The sequence below is a fragment of the Colletotrichum costaricense genome (assembly GCF_030867565.1).
Source record: "Colletotrichum costaricense strain IMI 309622 chromosome Unknown Scaffold_11.1, whole genome shotgun sequence".
NCBI lineage: Eukaryota > Fungi > Ascomycota > Sordariomycetes > Glomerellales > Glomerellaceae > Colletotrichum > Colletotrichum costaricense.
In genome coordinates this window covers 372,969-392,452 of record NW_026848240.1, presented here as the reverse complement: position 1 = coordinate 392,452, position 19,484 = coordinate 372,969, and the positions used below count along the sequence as shown (strand labels likewise).

Genomic DNA, 19,484 nt, shown 5'->3' with positions numbered 1-19,484 from the left:
AGTAAATCGGTTAACTATAACTAAAATACTATTATACTATACTTTAATAAATAGTTTTCTATCCTTTAATAGTTTAATAATAAAGTCCTATATAATTAATTATTATATTTTTATAAGTAATTATAATAGTTATAGCTTATTATAAGGTTTATATAAGCTATTTTTATTTTTTTATAAGTTACATAGTCCTTAATTATTTTTATAATTTTAGTACGTATAGCGGATTTATTATAATACTAGCGAATTCGTTTTTATATTTTAGTAATTCTTTAGTAATTATATACTAATATATTATAAATTTTTATAATAAGCTTAGAAGTTATTTTTTTAGTTAGGCTAGTATTAATTTTTCTAATTATTATAAAAAGCTTCGTAATTAATATAAAGTTATTATCCTTTTTTTATTTAAAAATAACTTATATCTTTTTAAAGACTACGACTTTATAATCGGGTCTTTTATTAAGAGCGTTTATTTTACTATTTTTTAAACTTTTTTAATAAATAATTCGGAAATTATATTTAAATAAGAATTCGCTCTATCTAACTTATTATTTATTTAAATTCTTATTTATTATAAAGTTTATAAAGTTCTTATAGTTTATATAAACTATAACTTTATACTTAATTCTAAATAACTATAATCTCTATTTTTAAAATATTTTAATAAGTATTATTAATTCTTTATTATAAATTTATTAATTTTATTTTATTTTATAAAATATTTTAAAATAAAAGTAATATAAGTAAATTTTCTTTTACTTATTTTATTATTTTAAAACTACTCTTATAATAAAGTTTAAAATATTAGTCTTAATTTTAAAAAGTTTTTAAAAGTCTAAGATTATAATAACTAGTTTAAAAACGACTATATTCTTAACTTTAATAAATACTTTTTTATACTTAGGGTCCTAAATAAATAGAGTATCTTTTTATATTAAGTTATTAAGAGGTTTAATTATATTAATATAGTTTTTAAAAAATCGTTAGTAAAAGTTAACGAATCCTAAGAATCTTTATACGTCCTTAACGTTTTATAATATAGGCTAGTCCTTAATTATTTTTATTTTCGATATTTATATATAGATTTATTTTAGTATAATAGTATATCCTAAGAAATCTACTTTTTATATATAAAACTTATATTTTTATATACTTCGAGATTAGGGGAGAAAATAAGGATATTATTAATATAAATAATAATAAAAATATTAACGTACTCTTAGAATACGTAGTTAATTATTATTTAAAAAGTTATTAGAGCGTTAATAAGTTTAAAGGGTATAATAAGGTACTTAAAAAGTCCTCTATAAGTTCGAAATACCGTTTTTTATTTATCTCCTTTTTTAATTCGAATCTAATTAAATACTTTTTTAAAATTTATAATAATAAACTAGTTAGCTCCGTAAAATAGATTTCTAAGCTTAGTAATAAGTAATAAGGGATAGTAATTCTTTTTTATAATTTTATTAAGTCTTTTATAGTTAATAATAGGTCTTAATCTTTTACTTTTTTTTAATATAAAAAATAAGGGGAATCTTATAAAAGAATTTAATAGTTAAATATATCCTTTTTTAAGTTTTTTATTAATATATTTATTAAAATATTCTTATTTTTTTTAGTTTATTAAGTATATTAAATAGAACTTAAGTTACGTTCTTTTTTTAAGTTCGATCTCTATATCTTAATTATTATATTTTAATAATCCTATTTTTTTAGGTTTTATAAATAGTTTTATATATATTTAGTACTCTTTAAGTATAGTTTAGAGTTATTATAATCCTTAGTTATTAATATTATATATAAACTTCTTAAAGCTTTTTATTATTTTAATAAAAACTATATATTATATTTATTCTCGTTCTTTAAGAATTATTAAAAATCTGTTTAAACCCTTTTTTTTTTAAGTTATTTAATAACTAGATTTTTTTAGAAGACCTAGCTAATAGTTTAATTTATCTATAAGTTATACTTTTATAATTACGAAATTCTTAAGATAATATTAATATTTCCGATCTCCGTAATATCGTATTATAATTACTTTTACTAATTATTAATATATATTAAGAAATATACGGTTTTTTAATTAATATACTTATAATTATAATTAACTCGTTCCCCTTTTATTATTAATAATTAATATAAATTATCCTTTTATATTTATAATAAGTTAAGTTTATTTACTATTCTTAATAAAATATAAGTTTCTTATATACTATTATTAATAATAACGTTTAGTCCTCGTCCGTAAATATTAAAATTAATTCGTAAATATACGTCGTTACGTTATTAAGTTATATATAAAAACTTTTTTTTAATTCTCGTCTTTTATTATTCTTTTATAATTAGCTTTTTTAGTTTTTTAATATACGTTTTTTTTATTAAATACTTTACTTACGTAATTCTTATTATTTTCTCTATATTTTAGCTTTTTTAATATAGTAAATTTAGTATTAGTTATATTTATAGTTTTCTTATTTTATATATTTACTATTAAAATATTTTATAAAAAAGTTAGGATCTAAACCGAATATTATTTTATTATTATTATTAAAGTTTAATAATATCTAACTAAGTAGTTAGTTTTTTATATAAATATCCTTAATAAGTTTATTATTACGTTTTTATAAATAAAAACGGCTATTTTATTTATATATAAAATATTAAAAATACTTATTATTTAAGTACTTTATTTAAAATAATTCTTTATAAAAAGGGTCTATAGGGTTAAATAAAAAATAGTTTTTATTTATATAAGGGGTTATTATAACCTTTTTATATTCCTTAGTTCTATAAAACTAAATAGTTTAGTTATTTATAAATAAATAAATATATTTATATTATAGTTCTTTATTATCCTTTTTAAAATTAATATCGTTAATACTAAATAATATTTTATAATTAATCTCTATTTAAATACGTTATTAAGTAACGTTATAAAGTTTATTTAAATTATAAAATAATTTTACTTTATTAAAATAAAAAGAGCTAAGTCTTATTTTAATATTTTCTTTTTTAAAGTTAAAATTAATTTTTCTTTTTTTTATAATTCCGAAATTAAGAGTCGGTTTTTTAATTATTTTAATCTTATTTTTATATAAAAGATTTTCGAACTATTTTTTAACTTTATAAATAAATTCTTTATTATTATTTACTTTTTATATTATATAAATAAACCTAGTTAGGATTTTATCTAAATCGAGTCCTTTTTTAAACTTAATAAATTATTTTTAGTTTATATAATTTCGTTATATTATATAAACGAAGCTATTTATAATTCTTTTAGTATTAGGTCCTCTTTTTTTAAATTTAAAAAGTTATTTTTTTATATTAACTAAGAGTTTTTATTTAATTTAATTTTTAAAAAAATAAAATATATTTTTTATAACGGGGTTTATTTTAGCCTTCTTTTTTATATTTTTATAAATCTAAAAAAGTATAATAATATATTTAATATTTTTTTTTTTAAATATATAAGGTTAATAAGCGAGTACCCTTTTTTTTTATTACTATAACTAAGGTTTTAACTAAAAATAGAGTAATATTATATTTTAATTATCTATTATTTTTAAATTACTTTAAGTATTATCCTATTTATTCCTTATTATTTTAATAAGTAAAGTAGTTATTATTATAATAAGCTATTTATAAAAATTATTTATAGGGGACTTCTATATTTATAATATTAGCTCGCTTTTTTAAAACAGGTTAGTATTAAATATACTTAAATTATTAATAGTTTTTAACTATATATCTAGGCTTATCGTAATTATAGTATTTAAAATCCTTTTTTTATTAAAATTATTTTTTTTTAATAACGTTAAGATTTATTAATCCGCTATAATATCCTATTATAATAATCGTTAGTTTATATTTATATTTATTATTAAATTTAGTTTAGTTATTTTAAGCGTTCTATCCTTTTTATTTAAAGCGTCGTTTATAGAGTCGATTATTAATTTTAACTATTATATTAATATAATTATAAAATTTATTAGGCTAGTTTTATTAAAAAAAGTCGTCCTTAACCTCGTTTTTTAAGCTATAATAAAAAGCTATTATAAATACTTCGTTACCTTAATCGAGTTTAAAAATAATTTATTTAAATTTAGATATATACTTATTAATTAACCCTTTTTATATAAGGGTTATAAACCTTCGTTTAGTAATTCGTTTTTTATTAAAGTTACTAAAAGTTTTTTTAAGTTTTTTTTTAAACTCGTTATAGTTATTAAAGATTTTTTTAGTATTTTTATTTTAAATATTACGTTCGTTTTTAAAATAGTTTTTTATAAAAAGTTCGAACTAAATAAGGGTATTTTTTTAAAAAAAATAAAGTTACGTAATAAACTTTATTTATTTTAATAATAAAAGAGGTCTTATAGTAATATAAATAAGCCTTAGTTTAAATAAGAAATCTTTAAAAAGTATTTAGGGACTTATTATAAAGTTTTAGTTTAGGGTACTTAGTTTTAAATACTAAGGGAGGTCGGGGCGCTATAAACTAAATATAAAACTACTTATTTTTATTTTTAAATTTAAATATTATATTATATAATTATTAAATAATAAGTATAGCTACTTTAATAAGCTACGTAGTACTATTATTATTAATAATTAATATATTTATACTATTTAATTAGTTTTTTTTATAAAATAAACTTATTAAATAAAAATAATTAAAGTATTATAACTAGTTAGTTATAATAAATATATTAATAAAAGTTAAGGTTACGAGTACTAAATAAATAGTATTATAATTATAAATAGTTTTTTTAAAACTATATTTATAAATTATAAAATAAATAAGGTTTTAATAATTAATTATAATCTTATTAAAAAAAGTTTTTAATAAAAATAGCTAAAAGCGATTATAAAATTTAATATTAAGTTAATTATTAAAAAAGCTATAAAAAGTCTATTCTTAAGCCCGGCTTAAGTTTATATTATATATAAGTCTCGTTTATAAATATATCTTTTATAATATTCTTATTTATTATTATTTAATTATTTACTAAATAGTCGTCCGTTTTATTTATTTATAATTATTCGTCCTATTTATTTATAAACGTCCGTTTTTTATTTTATTATATAATCGTAGTTATATAACTTATTTATAGTTTTTTTATCTTAAAAGGAGTTACCCTAAGTCCGTATTTTTATATATATAATATAATAGCCGCCGTAAGTCCCGTAGGGCGGGACCCTAGCCTTATTATGCGTATTAAGTCGTAATATTATAATAGAAATATAATTAATAATATAATTAATAATATAATTAATAATATAATTAATAATATAATTAATAATAGATTTAGTAATATAATTTATAAAAAAATAAGGGTAATAAAAATAAACGGAAGTACGGTTAGTAAATAGTAATAAATAATAAGTAATAAGTAGTAGGTAGTAGTAAATAAGTAATTAAAAAGGAGTAGAAAATAAAAAAATAACCCTTTATTACCTTCTATATTAAGTATAGCGTTACTAAATAATTACGAGAATTAACCTCCCGAAAGGGCTAGGTACGGAATATTAGTAGGGTTAGTACGGGCTAACGCAAGTTCGAACGGCGTGAGTTTCTACGGTACTTTTGAGAGACTAAGGGTGCAGTATCGAGGGTATTTTGATGGAATTATTCTCGCGGACGGTGAACATATTTGCTTCTTTCTTCCTAGGTTTTCTTTTCGGAAACAACTAGCGTCATAGCATAGCTGAACACGAAGGGCCGCTTAAGGTGGTTGATTGGAAAGGAAGATTCCGTGGCTGCATGACAGCATTTCATTCCGTCCGTATATGTGTCATGATTCTAGCCCCCTTGATACTGATCATTCTGACACTTTGTCTCAGTGCGTCGAATAGTCGTGAAGTATTAGATTGCGCGGACGTCAAGTGTCCAATCCTCAGCCTGCGGAACCTTCCGGGTATTTCCATTAGTGACTACCGTATCACTAGGTGCGATCTTGGTTCGTTAGCGCAGAGTCCGACGTGGGATATGTATTGTCGTTTCGGTCCGTAGATCTTGATGCTGCAACGATGTGTCGGGTAATACTCGCCGAAACTGGACGGTCCGTAAGTCAGCTAGCGTCGTTCGCAGATGGAAAGAGGGGCGAAGGGGACGAAGGCAAGAGATCTGGTGCCTTTAGTTTTAGCCTGGAGGGAGGTGGTCACAAATAGGGCGCAACGAATCTCACGCGGCCTTTTGAAGGCTCTCTTACCTGTCAATAATGGGTTGAATTTGTAGCATAATGTCGGATTGATTGAATGAATGAGTACCAAAGTAGGCCTAGGAGAACGGAGTAAACCCGAGGGCAAATTTTCCGCCAGGAATGGCTTCTTTTTTTATCTCCGTAATCCTTCAAACCCTCGCCAAATCCATTCGATTGAAGCGCTGAAGGACCAAGTATCTGCACTGGCCATAAACCTCACTCGTGCTTCACGCCAATCCCCAGTCACCAGTATTCTTCAGATCCTCATTGAAAATACCAGACTTCTCCTTTTCTTCCTCTTCTTCGATACTCCAAGGTTGGATCTCATGGCCTACAGGCAAATTGGTGTTCTTGAATGGTTTACCAAAGTTGATTGCCGTACACGCCTCTCCAAAATTCTCCGTGGCATACTTTTCGGCATGGTGAGTCCAGACCCATTTTCCGAGGAGCATGGGCTGCCTTTCATCCTTTAGAATCTCGTTCATGTCGCGGTGGACCTGACGCCTGTTGACGAAACCATTGTGTTGCAGAAGCGAAGTACGCTCATATCTAGGACAAAGTAATTAAAAAGGAGGCCGTGCATAATGTAAACGCCTGCCGACATACCTGAGAAGCTGGTGAGCTCGAACGGCAAGAGGTATGTGATCTTTGCCTCCCAGTCTTAGGCACTCGGGAAGCGACATGGCGTCCTCAAGAGCCATAGATGCCCCGTTTCCAGATGATGGGATGAAGCTATGGGCTGCATCACCGAGCTGAATGATGTGGCCACCCTCGGAGTGCCATTTTGGTTGGGTGTTACGGCAACATAGCTTCCACCGCACAACAGTGTTGGGTGGGGTGCTGTGAATCGCCTCCATGAGAACTGGATCCCAGCCCTCCTTGTCGGGCATCACGTCTGCCGTCTGCGCAGGGGTCACGGTCGATGACCAGGATTCCACAGCCGTGCCATCGTCCTGTGTCTCTCGTGTTAGATTAGAATGAGAGGTGCGCAACAACACCTACCTTGTGCGTGATGCCGAGAAAGATGTGAGTCTTTGACAAGAGAAAGACAATATACATATCAGGGCTGGTCTTCTGTCAGCCAAGCCCTTGATTTAAGTAGTGACTTGAGACAAGACTCACGCTGTATACATGCGCATCTGAGGTCGTTGGAGTTCAGCGATCGCTTTTTGCAGAGCAGGAGCATCTTTGATGTGGTCGGTCGAGTACATGACACGATCAGCACAGTAACCTGTACTCACTGCGCGAACCGGCTTGCCCAAGGTCACACTGCAGCTCTTGGAGCCGATGCCGTCTGCCGCTATCACAACATCCCCGGTGAAGCTGCGGCCATCTTCGGCGTGGGCGGTGGCACTACCCTCTCCATCTTCCGAGTAACGGGTGATATCTACACCATATGTCACAGGAATCTCCAATCGCTTGCATTGACTAAGAAGCATCATAGCAAGATCTCGTCGGCTGACAATCGGCTTTGCTCGGATGGGCCATATCACATGTGTGGCAACTCCCGGAAGGTGATGCTCGACTTCAGCCTTCGGCACAGCGAATCGTCCGTCACGGTGACAGAAGCATGCCTCGGGGTCAAAGGCGAACTGATCCCATTCCTGGAGCATCTTAGGATACTCCTTCAAGGTGGCATAGCTGTTAGGCCCGAGTCTGATAACATCACCTGGGCGGCATATTATTAGTTCAATTCCAGCGGAAAGGAAGCCTCAAGGTAATCACGTACCGGCCTCGGAAATCGCCTCCCCCTTCTCAAGAATTCGAACCTCATGACCCTTCCTCCAACACTCAACGGCTGCCTGCAAGCCTCCCAGGCCTGCGCCAACAATGATAACATTGATCCCAGAAGGAGGGTATCGCACGACCCCGTCCACAATTGAACCACACTCAGGCATTTTGTCGATGGATACTTATTTCAAGATGGGGGTACAATGACACGGAGATGTTTGATTAGGGCAAGGTCTCAAACCTTGAGCTTTATACCTCACAAATGATCAAGTCTATGCCGTGACAATACAGTTGCATGGTCTCGACGGACTTGCGTTACATCCCGACCCCGCGGACGACCCATGCATATACCGACCACTATGAACGGCATTTCTATGGGCTCTTTTGAGACGCAAGAGTGTTTGTAGGTTGGCATTACGAGTCGTAGCGGAGCTCCATCGCAGTCACCTCCCGGTGGGATACGCTGTTGTGGCAGGCTTCTTCGCAGTTTTACAAAAGCCCGGGACTAGCTCCACTAGCCAGAATTATTTTTCCCAGACCTCTTATGCCCCAGAATTATTTGCGGTGTTTTCATTTCTCCAATTCTTCTGTCTCCAGATATCTGCCTACAACAGCTTGGTGACACCTTTCAATCTCTCTGTATACTATACAAACGTAAAGCTCAATTCATGCTATTCATTCATTCTAACCACCTCGAAACTAGCAGTTTGCACGTAGACGGTAGGGTTTCGAAAGTTTCAGCATCGAAGATAGATGTAAGTAAGGTAGCCGGGGTTAGGCCTGCCGATGTCCTTCAGCATTTTGTCGGCGACCTCACACAGATCCCAAACTCCTTGGAGAAGGGATGCATGGTTTTTTCACCCGGCTTCGCCGATATTTGGTGGTCAAGTCAGCATAGCAACTATGAGTAGGGAAAAATTCTGGCCTCAGCTAGGACTATGAAAGAACTCAGTACGAACTACCTTAATTGCCTAAGTACCCATACTAAATACTAAAGGGGACTAAACCTATGACGTTCAGGTTTGTTACTTCTTAGAATGATTGTGCAAGACACAGAGTAGTAACAGATTCTTTAACTTTACTTCCAAGACCTAAGTATACCCACAGCACAGTCTCAATGAGCGGCAAACGAAGCAAGCTAATAAGCAGATATCTTTCGTCTCTAAAGGCAGAATCCAATATCCCTTGAATAACAACCGCGCTCAATGACTGCTGGTCCCTTTAATACAGGGGTCGCTTGTAGCGTTGATAGAATATCCGTCGTAGATGATAAAACTGCCACCCTGCGGAGTGAGATTTGCCTTCCCGGTGTCCGGGTTCTTCGCAACGGTGAAGTGTGTTTGAAAGCTACACATATGTAGAGTTTGTCAGTAGTCTGTATAAATAATTGAATGCGACCGGAGAGAGTACTCAGGACTTACTAAGTAGTTGCGCAGCTTGAGTCGATCGCGCGGCTTATCTCCAGAACCCCGGCAACCTCAAATGTCTTATCCGCTGGCGTTTCCGAAGATACGAAGGTTCGATTTGGGAAGTGCTATGTGTAGAATATCAGCCGACTTTCCATTCCACTGTCTGTAAGATGAAAATCCCGAGCAACCTACGTTCCATTGCACTGAGCCATCCGTGGGCAACATCGCTCCTCTGGCCCCCAGAATCTCTCTGTTGCCAATGTTCCTTGTTCCTAGGATGATCAAAGCACCGCCGGGCGCGAAGAAGTCGGTGGCGCGATCAGTTGCGAAAGGGTCCTCAAAAGCGCCGAGAAGTCTAAAGTGGAATTAACGACTCATCAGCACGTATGGATCGAAGAAGCACTTGGTCTGGCTTACTCTTTGTACCAAAGCTGGAATTCTGGCTCTACGCCACATGACGGCGCGTAGTCTCTCATGTCAATTGCGTGGGCCGCCTGCAGCACAATGCCAATGCTGTAAATGGTGTGAAACCGCATCCTGATAGAATATTTGTTATCAATTTGATTCGGCAGAGAAGTGAAATCTACAATGGAAATAATTATGTTCTTATACTCACTCCAGCGGCATCAATCGTGATATTGATGGAATGAAGTCTCATCGTTTCCTTGCAAAGCCAAGTAGATTGACTGCCTTGGCTCAATCTCCGGGTTTGCGTTTCGCTTTTCCACGGACAGCCTGGATGACGAGATTAAACCCTCCCTCTTTTTCTTTGTCATCATTTACTTTGCTCGGGTTGCTCAAAGGAGATTTGTGTCAGACCGAAACCGACTACGTGCTCGGTGAGGCGTGGTGAGGACGCCGGGTAAGTGGATGGAACTGAGACTAAGTTCAAACCATGAGACAGATCGCGCTAGATCGAATTAGGGAAACAATCAAGTCTTGGCAAGCGAGTCAGTGCTTCGAGCGGAAGCTCTTAATGTCCACATAGTTCTGACGGATTTAGGTTGGACTTCCCGTCAACACCTTCTGATTTCCAATTGTTTTCCCAATGAAGACATCGACCAAAAGTCCGTGCCGTCCCTATACTCAGAGAGTCATGGCTAGTACGGGAAAAACTACACAAACCGGTAAATCCTTGCACGCGAGCATTGAATGATTACATGCGTCATGAACATGCGAGTTGGGTGGCTGACATGGGAACAAGTAGCAAAGGGACTCGCTTTTGTCGTCACCACGGCAAGCGATTTGCCGACAGGCAGAGACCGAAAGCTCATAAGAAGCCATGTCATGAGGGGCAAGAATACTCGGAAGCGGACGGAACCAAGATTGCAAATGCGGCAGATATCCCCAGTCATCATGGGGCTTCCATCCACAACGAATGGCCGTGATGGCGGCCTCCAGGAAGATGAAGCCGGATACGAGCTGCACAACGATGGCGACGTTACCGGCATACGACGACCTCTCCCATCTCCTCCCCCAGCTAGCATCTTTGCTTTCGTTAGTTTCCCCGAAGAAATCGACGTTAGTGCTCGTAACCTCCTTTGTACTTGTGAGTCTGATGCAACTCTTCTCGGCGCTATGTGCACTAACGGAATCCTCAGATTTCACCTATTTGAAGACCAACATGTACCCAATCGCCAAGTACTCTGCTTCCGATCCCACCGACATTTATTGGTTCCATTGGACCCAGCTCGATCTAGCCTATCTCCACGCCATCCTGTACACCACCTCGTTCTTCTTCGATGATCTGACAGGGCGGAAGAGCGAAAGAACAAAATATCACTCATATCGAACTGTCAGCGAACTCAATAAACAGCTCAGCGATCCACAGACTGCCTTGACTGACTCCACAACGACGGTGGTCATGTTCATGCTCTTTATCACGGAGTGCTTTGGAGATATGGAGAGCGCCCACATGCATATGATGGGGCTGAAAAAAATCATCGATCTTCGTGGGGGCCTGAAGTCGTACGAAGGAAAGCCTCTTCTCCAGGAAAAGATCCGCCGGTAAGCATCCAGCGCTCCATCTTGCCTTCCTTCTCCTTGACACGGCAGCGAAGTATAGGTACTAACAATCCCGAATGAAGAGCGGATTTGATTTACAGCATGTGTACCGGCTGTAAGCCAGTATACTGCCAAGGCATTTCGTCTTCTGCTTGTGATTTATCCAGTCAGGTCCGTCATTTCGAGCACTGGTCAATCGATCAGAGTTGCTTTTCCCGCTCGCGCGACCTGATTTATGGCCTTGACCGACAGCTGTACATCTGCGTGAAGAATGTCCAGATTCTTTCACAGATGATCAACACAAGTCACAAGACAGGGGAAAAACTGGCGGACATGACTTTGGAGAAGTTCTTAACATCTATTCAGTCACATCTTCTCGTCCTTGACTTTTATGACGATGCTAGAGATTCTTTGGTGGAAGTTCTCAGACTTTCACTTCATGCCTACTTGACTACTGTTTTCTGGAGCTTTCCCGGCCTGAAAACTGAATATCCTCTTCTGGCCGTTCAGTTCCAAGAGGCTTGTCTGGCCTTTTCACCCACCACAGCCGAAGAAACCTTCGTGTTCGCCTGGGCCTTGATGGTAGGCGCCATCTCATTATTCCGAAATCGAGATCAAGAGTGGTTGTCAGAAATTCTCTACCCTTTAATACAGACCAGTCTTGGTACCTTGTGGCTTGAGGCGAAAGCCAGTCTGCGTCAAGTAATGTGGATAGAAAGTCTTCATGATAGCGGGGGAACGGAAGTTTTCAGGCGATATATTACCAGGAAGAATAGTGAGACAGCCATCTCACTAAGACGGGTTTGATTGTGGTCTAGGCTATTAGTGCGCTACAATCGTTGTGGAAATTCATCATATGCCCCATAAGATGGGAGTCCTTCCCGTTTCTGATCATTGGTGCGTCTAAAAGGGTCACGTGCGGTCTTGTTTACTTTTACGATTCAGTTCGAAAATTGGATTGAAGAGCCTTTGTGATTCAGAAGTCTCCAGGCTGAAGCCTGAAGGTCGAGGAGATACGACTATTGAAGTAAATGTACCCCTATCTTGCCACATTGCGAAACTTCTCGATTGGTCAAATCTTGCCGTGTCTCTTGAACCATGTTTGCCCCTTCCTCAAAGATTGAGGTGTGTTTTGAAAAAGTCCGTCACATTAGCAACCGAGGGAGCAACGTACAGCTCCCGGTCATAGAAATCCATGTGGCGTCCACCAGGTACCAAAATCTTCACTGCGTTAGGATTGGAATCCTTGATCTTCTCGTAGATGTCATCAGTGCCCCAACGGCTATCGGCGTCCTCCCCGGCAATCAAGATCGTTGGTTGAGAAAGAAACTGGTCTGCGAGGTGCCAAGAGTCGAAACGATAAATAAGAGGGACAGAAGCAGGGTGCATACGGTTCTCGGACGTGTTGTAAAAGCCGCGAGGTGTGCGGTAATAGTCCCAAGCGTCGACCAGGTCTGGGGGTGTGTCGGCTTGGGGAGGGTCGGGAACGTATTGGAGGTAGGTAATGTTGCCACCCCCGGCGATGTCTTGAATGACTTCCGCCGCGGACTCGACTGTAGCGTAAGCATCCGAAGTGTTCAGGGTGTTCAGCCAGCCCTGGCGATTCGTGTCGCCAATGTTGACCAGGCTGATTGCGGCTACCGCCTTGATTCGGTGGTCAGTGGCTGCCGCGGCGATTCCGTACCCGCCGCCAGCGCAGATCCCGAGAACTGTGATCGCGTCAGGATCAACGTAGTCTAGGGTCTGTAGGAAGTCCACAACAGAGGATACATCCGAGACCCTAGAGCCTGGGTCTTCTAGGTAGTGCGGGCTTCCCTCGGATTGTCCTTGGTAGAGTGCGTCAAAGGCAACGGAGACGAATCCCTGTTGAGACATGCGCTGAGCATAAAGGTTGGCAGTCTGCTCTTTGACTCCGCCGCCAGGGTGAACAACGACGAGGCCTGGAGCCAAAGATGAAGCGTTTTCCGGGCGGTGGAGCAGGCCAGCTAAGTGGAAGCTGCCTTTGGCGATGCTGATCAGAGACATGATTGAGGTTGCGTACGTGCAGTAGATGATTTGAGTAATGAATAGGATCTCTGAGAACTGTTATTTCTTGAGTGTTCAAAAGTAACATTGAGGGTCAGCTGGTTGTCAGTCTTAAGTACTTTTTCTCACAGATTGGCCAAGCCCGATACCCACGCAGTCCAGGTGGCTCAGATATTACTCTGTTGCCGCCAAAATGACAACATCCGTCGCCTGTCTTATCGTCACCCTGGATGAGTATGTTGCCAAGCATCCAGTCCACCTCTTGGCTTTGACCATGGATTAGACAATTGACTTTCGCCAGGCCTATAACTTTAGAAAGGGGGCATGGCGTCCGGTCGAGAGATTTGTCAGGACTTCGGACTCCACATGACATGACGACATAAGGCCTTACATCGGCATTTTACTGGAATCATGTCGCTGTAAGGTTATGCCTTTATATCTATGATTCACCTTACTTCCGATATGTCCGTAAAATCGTCTAAAGTCCACTGACTGAACGAAGTTTGCCTTGCTGGGACAAAAGCCGCACGCCCCTTGATTTCAAATTTCTTGGATTCAGATTATCTTATAATCTTCTGCAACTGCCATTCACTTCGTTGAACTCCGTCTTCAAAATCATACTCAGACCCAAAAGCACAATATTCATTCACAATAACCGATTCATCATGGCTCCTCTTGTTTGGCTCATTACGGGAAGCACCTCAGGCTTTGGCGCCGAGTTTGTCAAGGCACTCCTTGCTAAAGGAGATAAAGTCATTGCTACAGCTCGCGACACCTCGAAGATAGACCACTTTCGTGAAGCCGGCGCGGCTGTACTGAAATTGGACCTCCTTGCCGACCAGGCCGAGTTCGACAAGGTGGCCCAGGACAGCCTCAGCATCTACGGCAGTGTTGATGTGCTAGTCAACAATGCAGGCTACTCCCACTTTGGAACCATAGAGGACGACAGGTTAGTTGCGCTCACTTGACTCATCGCTTCTTGATCCTTATTGAAGGTACGTGTACCTGATCCATGAAATATTAGCCAGGAAGATTGGAACAAAGTCTTTCAGACGCACCTTTTTGGACCACTTGGTACCACTCGAGCCTTCTTACCTCATTTTCGAGCACGCAAATCTGGGACATTTGTCTTCATAGGATCGACCGCCGCGTGGGGAGGTATTCCTACCCTAGGGGCGTATTGCGCTTCTAAAAGCGCCTTGAGAGGTATTCCCCCCGGCTCTCCAAAGAAAAGTTTGAATGGCGGGATGAGGAACTTTCTTGACTAACGTCCCCTGAAATCAGGTGCTGTTGAGGCCCTTAATCTTGAGGTTGCACCATTGGGGCTCAAGACACTTCTTGTAGAGCCAGGTTTCTTCCGCACCGAACTGCTCAACGCCAACAACACTGTCTATGTTGAGACGAAGAACCCGGACTACAAGCCTATTGTTGATCCGCTCTATGCCCAATTTAAGGGAGCTCATCAACAGCAACCTGGAGATCCCGCCAAGGCGGTTTCTCGCATCATTGACACGGTCGGATCCAGAGGAAGTGCTCAGGGGCGACCCTTACCTGTCAGCCTTGCCCTTGGACCGGACGCAGTTTCTCAGTTGACCAAGAAGTGTGCTGACACAATTAAACTGGTGGATGACTGGAAGGAGGTTTCTTCTGATACTTTGCTGTAGATCTGCCCCTGATTGGAACGGTCGCACTCGCAAGAGGGGTTCAGAACTCAAGACAGTTTTTGAGATCTGCGATATCAATAAACTCAGTGATCTACCTTGCAAGGGAGTCGAACACGGATCCCGCCCAAGATGTATATTCTTCTTGCGGGGTAAGATCCATGATTGAGATGTATGGGAGGTGCTCTGAAACCTCGGTTGATCAGGAGAGGCGGAATCCGTCAAAGCTCCTCACGTTTTGGACAGCACTCATTGTTGCTACCCTGACTATCGATATTAGTTTTAGTACGATTGCCAATTCCTACGCTATTCAGACGTATAATCTTTCCCACTGGAAATACGTGCTGTCACAGAAGCAGAATGCGGTTGATCTAGTTCAGGCTTGCACCAAATCAGAGGGGTCCAGAAGTGGTCGGAAACTCAAAACTTTTGCAGGAGCTACATGTAGGCAGTACTGGTGTATTGTAAAGGTGAATTGAGTTGAGCAGAGCTCTTCAATGAGCAATCTTTAACAGTTGATTTTATTTAGATTTAGTAAATTAACCAATTGGCTAATCATCATCATCATCGTCATCATCACCACCCTTCCCACCCCCTTTCTTCTTATCGTCATCTCCACCCTCCCCCTCGCGGAACGCATTGGGGGTCACCGCAACCGCTCGACTTGACCCAGAAACGGGTGGCCCTGCTGTGGCAGCTACAGCATCAAACTGTGCAGACTTTGCGTTGCCTAGCCGCGCAGTAAATGGACCGAATCCTCTCTCGTGGAACCCCAAAGTTGCCCCAGGGTTTCCGGGGTTTCTCACGGCCTTCTCCGACAGAGCCCATCCCATTACGGCGTTGGCACTCGTGGCCTCCGGACCGAGTCCCAAAGTCGCATCTAGACAGTTCTCGCAGAGAAAGGTATAAGTCAGAGACGTTGCGTTAACGGAGACGCCCTCTGCAATAGGCCGGACGGCGAAGTTGCCCTTGACTTCGGGTGGGTTGTCCTCGTTGGTTCCTTGGCGGAATGTAGCCATGACACCACCATTGCCATCCGGCCATGCTGCCAGGAAGAAGTTTCCTTCCATGTCGCCGGTCAAGCCCATGGCGCCCCATCCAGCACCGTTGACTAGCGGGAATGACAATTGGCCGATGAAAGATGATGAAGTTGTTTCTGGCAGAGCCATCGCGAAGGCAAACGAGGTACGAGCTCCGAAGAAGCGCTCCATACCCAGGCCTGTGGCCTGGTCTACGAAGGGTGCGCTTTGCTGAGCTGGTGAAGAGGTGGGATCTTCAGCCTTAGTAAGGATGGCGATGGAACAGAAGAGAAGGATCGAGTAGAAGAAGGCAGGGCTAAACAGCCTCAGTGGGAGGAGACATTCGAACGTCATGATGGTATCGTGGAAATAGGCTTTGTCTCGAATTGAATGATTATGAGATGCCGGCGAACCAGCGCACGACCGAATTTGATAGATAAACTCGAAAGGGAAGACGCGTTGGAGGCTGAAGACTTTCTACTCGAAACTGACTTTGAGAGACCTTTCACACTGCTTTATATATCTAACTTGTCCGTAGTCCACCATCTAAACCTCAGCCAAGACGCCACTGTGTTGTGACAGCTCCGTCTCATTGAGGCATTTGGGAGGAGTCGGTGAGGCCATGTTTGAGCCAAGATTAGCACCTGTCCAAACTTCCATCACATAATGGACAACCATCGGACGCATCGTGGTTGACCTCTCAAAAGGCTGGTTTTAGCAATCAGACCCGGGCTGTTCTATTAATACGACGAAGTTGGTTGGCAGGATTTAGCGACACACTCCAAGTCAAGATGTCTGACAGGCAAGCCGTTTCGGGTTGTCTGGGGTAAGGCCTGGTCGCGCATCATCCGTGATGTGCAGCCAATGAGACCGATATGGAGACCCATATTTTGACCGTTTCATGGACGCAAGGCGGGAATAGTCTCACGACAAGAGAAATCCGATCTCCTCGTTACTTCTTGCCTGGAGCTGCCCGTAGTTCGCAGCTGAATCTGTTTCGAGAGAGAACTTCGCAAGTCGGTAGAGAGCCATATTGGCTTTGGGAGTGATCCTGCAAGTGGGCACGGCTATGACGGCGGAGACAAACTTGGCAGCGCAACAAGTGAGAGGCGATGAGCCGTGCGATGACTTGCTGGGCTCACGTACGCAATCTAAGGAGTTTTACCGTCGTATCGGGTTATATGGTTGACTTGGGATACAATTCTTTACCAGGCGATATGGATTATTACCCCGCCAAGATCGCCTGTTGGATAGCTTTCCGCCCAGCTGTCCGAGAGGGACATCATTCCATGCCAAGTATTTGGCATCAGGTCAACTTGTCTTCCTCGCGAACCCGGCGGTACGGTCTGATGTGACGAAAGTAAGACCACCGAGAAGTCTAATCGGCGTTGGTCTTGGCAAGATATCAACCACTATCGCATGCAAATATTGTTGGCAAAATGTAGCGACAGCAAGCCTTAGCCCTTCACGCCATGCCAGGCTTTGGCAAACAGGAGTTCTTCGATGTCTGAACGTGATCTCAGATCTGCACTAGGTATATCAATCAGACGGCTCCAGTCAATGGAAGACCGAGGTACTCGCCTAGTATCGAGTAAACGTAAGAATAAGGTTAAAAATAGCAAGAACAAGCGGAGTTGCTCACAGCTCACAAAGACTAGAGCGCTATTCCTGATTACATCAACTTTCCGAAGCTCATGCCAGGATGCATTTAGAATAAGAACGGACGACAGCCAGCAACCGGAATCAACATGGGTTCAGCGTTCAAAAAATTTCAGACCCCAAATGCTGGATGCAGCCCCGCCGGCTGGACTTCCCCTCTCCAAAAATCCGGGTGACCCCGTTCGTCTGATCGGCTCAGGGTCAGGGGCAGTCTCAGACCTCGTGTCATTTAGCACTTTTTTTTTTTGGTACCGCCAGCGAGTACAGAGTTTCCGAGGCTCTTGATAACCTTGGCGCCGGACCGTCGGCAAGTTCGCATTCGCCAACGGTTCGAGATGCTCTACTTGGCGAGGGGGACAGTGGTTGCCTTTCGCGTCTAGGGAGCAAGCACGGGTTTGCTTCTAACATGAGATCACGGACTTCGATCCCGAAGCTGTGGACGGCCTGAGGTTGGCAGAGACATATTTTGAGGAAGACTTTAGAAGATTTCAAGCAAAACGCTCAAGTGCAATGGGATGTAACGCAACAATACGTTAAGAAACACCTGCCCTGGGCGCCTTTCTTCTCAGCACCTCGCAACTTCATGAGCAAGTGACATCTCATCCAACATCCACACCTCACGCGGGCAACTGCTTAGACATGTACCTTCGTCACGGCCCGCCTGGGATCATGAAGAACAGCAAGCCAGTTTCCACCATCCCCGCCTCAAAGCGGGTTGAGCTACACTCCGGCGTTGTGGCAGAGTGGTCTAATGCGCAAGACTAGAAATCTTGTTCCTTCGGGAGCGTCTGTTCGAATCAGGCCAACGTCGACACTTTTTGTTTGGGGCAACGATTTCGGGTGATTGATGTTGTCAGTTCTGGTTTGCGAGGTTTTGCCAGACTCTGCGCTTCTAAGCATCAAATTCTGTGCGTTCGGGTTCCCGGAAAAGCGGAGACTCCAATTCTGGCCTTTTGTGTCTTTTTACGACCCCATCAGATTAAAAACGCCACTTATGTCAGCCCCTCATTCCCTCGACTTACAACATCGCTGTCCATGGCTTCTGCGCACCCAACTCGAACCGCCTAGGTATGTCACATTGTTGACGGCTGGGGTGCATCAATGTCATTGATAAGGGGACGCCTTGCCAAAAGCCAGCACCCGAAACAAAACATCACCCAGGTACTGAAATGTGCTCACGATTCAGGTCCGTAAGACGGCAGGAATCCCGTTCAACCGAGAAACCTAGTTACCTACCGCACATAGCGGGCTCACTCGTTGTTCGACCACACCATCACGATGCCAACACATGGAAATAAGTTCACTCTGAATAGTCATTGAGTGGGATTTCAGAGTCAATTGATGATCTCCAGGAGTCATGAAAGATCGAATGGTAGTCCTTGTACACCAGCAAATTACTATCTAGTGGCTTGCCAGGCAACAATTCTGGCGTTCCATTTGGACAGCCTGCTTGACCCCTACCTGCCAATTTCGCAAGAAACCCGCAAGCGATGCTTAGAGTCTAGGAATGCCAAGCCGCCAACTCAAAAGCAACCTCAAGCCACCGCATAACTTACACAAGGGTCCAACTGCGACTCTGGGACTAGCGAACGCCTCTCTTGGGGATCCCCTCAACTCCATTCGTCACAGTCGTCAAATTCGACTCAGCCGTACCGCGCCAGTCGCCGTTAGGGCGTGAAAAGTCTGACAGGACCTTATTTTGTTGGCCAAACTTACGTCGCTTGGAGTGTGTGTACTATGTAGTACTGTGCATGTACGATTGCACGGTTG

The 19,484-nt window shown here is 40.2% G+C and overlaps 6 protein-coding genes across 6 annotated transcripts; 2 read left to right on the top strand and 4 right to left on the bottom strand.

Annotated features, from left to right (window-relative positions):
- Window positions 1-6,433: 6,433 nt before the first annotated feature.
- On the bottom strand, window positions 6,434-8,104 carry CCOS01_10493 (uncharacterized protein; the record flags this gene model as incomplete). Its single annotated transcript, XM_060458648.1, has 5 exons — window positions 6,434-6,755; window positions 6,813-7,159; window positions 7,209-7,272; window positions 7,329-7,875; window positions 7,936-8,104. The coding sequence occupies 5 exons, from the start codon at window positions 8,102-8,104 to the stop codon at window positions 6,434-6,436; spliced, it is 1,449 nt and encodes a 482-aa protein (XP_060310450.1).
- Window positions 8,105-9,139: 1,035 nt separating this feature from the next.
- CCOS01_10492 (uncharacterized protein) lies at window positions 9,140-9,882 on the bottom strand (the record flags this gene model as incomplete). Its single annotated transcript, XM_060458647.1, has 4 exons — window positions 9,140-9,284; window positions 9,359-9,471; window positions 9,539-9,701; window positions 9,764-9,882. The coding sequence occupies 4 exons, from the start codon at window positions 9,880-9,882 to the stop codon at window positions 9,140-9,142; spliced, it is 540 nt and encodes a 179-aa protein (XP_060310449.1).
- A 796-nt stretch (window positions 9,883-10,678) lies between these two features.
- CCOS01_10491 (uncharacterized protein) lies at window positions 10,679-11,357 on the top strand (the record flags this gene model as incomplete). The annotated part of the gene is made up of 2 exons (XM_060458646.1): window positions 10,679-10,895; window positions 10,948-11,357. 2 exons carry the CDS (start codon window positions 10,679-10,681, stop codon window positions 11,355-11,357), a joined length of 627 nt encoding a protein of 208 aa, XP_060310448.1.
- A 1,106-nt stretch (window positions 11,358-12,463) lies between these two features.
- On the bottom strand, window positions 12,464-13,375 carry CCOS01_10490 (X-Pro dipeptidyl-peptidase protein; the record flags this gene model as incomplete). Its single annotated transcript, XM_060458645.1, has 1 exon — window positions 12,464-13,375. The coding sequence occupies one exon, from the start codon at window positions 13,373-13,375 to the stop codon at window positions 12,464-12,466; it is 912 nt and encodes a 303-aa protein (XP_060310447.1).
- Window positions 13,376-14,040: 665 nt separating this feature from the next.
- CCOS01_10489 (retinol dehydrogenase) lies at window positions 14,041-15,039 on the top strand (the record flags this gene model as incomplete). The annotated part of the gene is made up of 3 exons (XM_060458644.1): window positions 14,041-14,324; window positions 14,400-14,581; window positions 14,660-15,039. 3 exons carry the CDS (start codon window positions 14,041-14,043, stop codon window positions 15,037-15,039), a joined length of 846 nt encoding a protein of 281 aa, XP_060310446.1.
- Window positions 15,040-15,587: 548 nt separating this feature from the next.
- CCOS01_10488 (uncharacterized protein) lies at window positions 15,588-16,409 on the bottom strand (the record flags this gene model as incomplete). Its single annotated transcript, XM_060458643.1, has 1 exon — window positions 15,588-16,409. The coding sequence occupies one exon, from the start codon at window positions 16,407-16,409 to the stop codon at window positions 15,588-15,590; it is 822 nt and encodes a 273-aa protein (XP_060310445.1).
- Window positions 16,410-19,484: the final 3,075 nt, after the last annotated feature.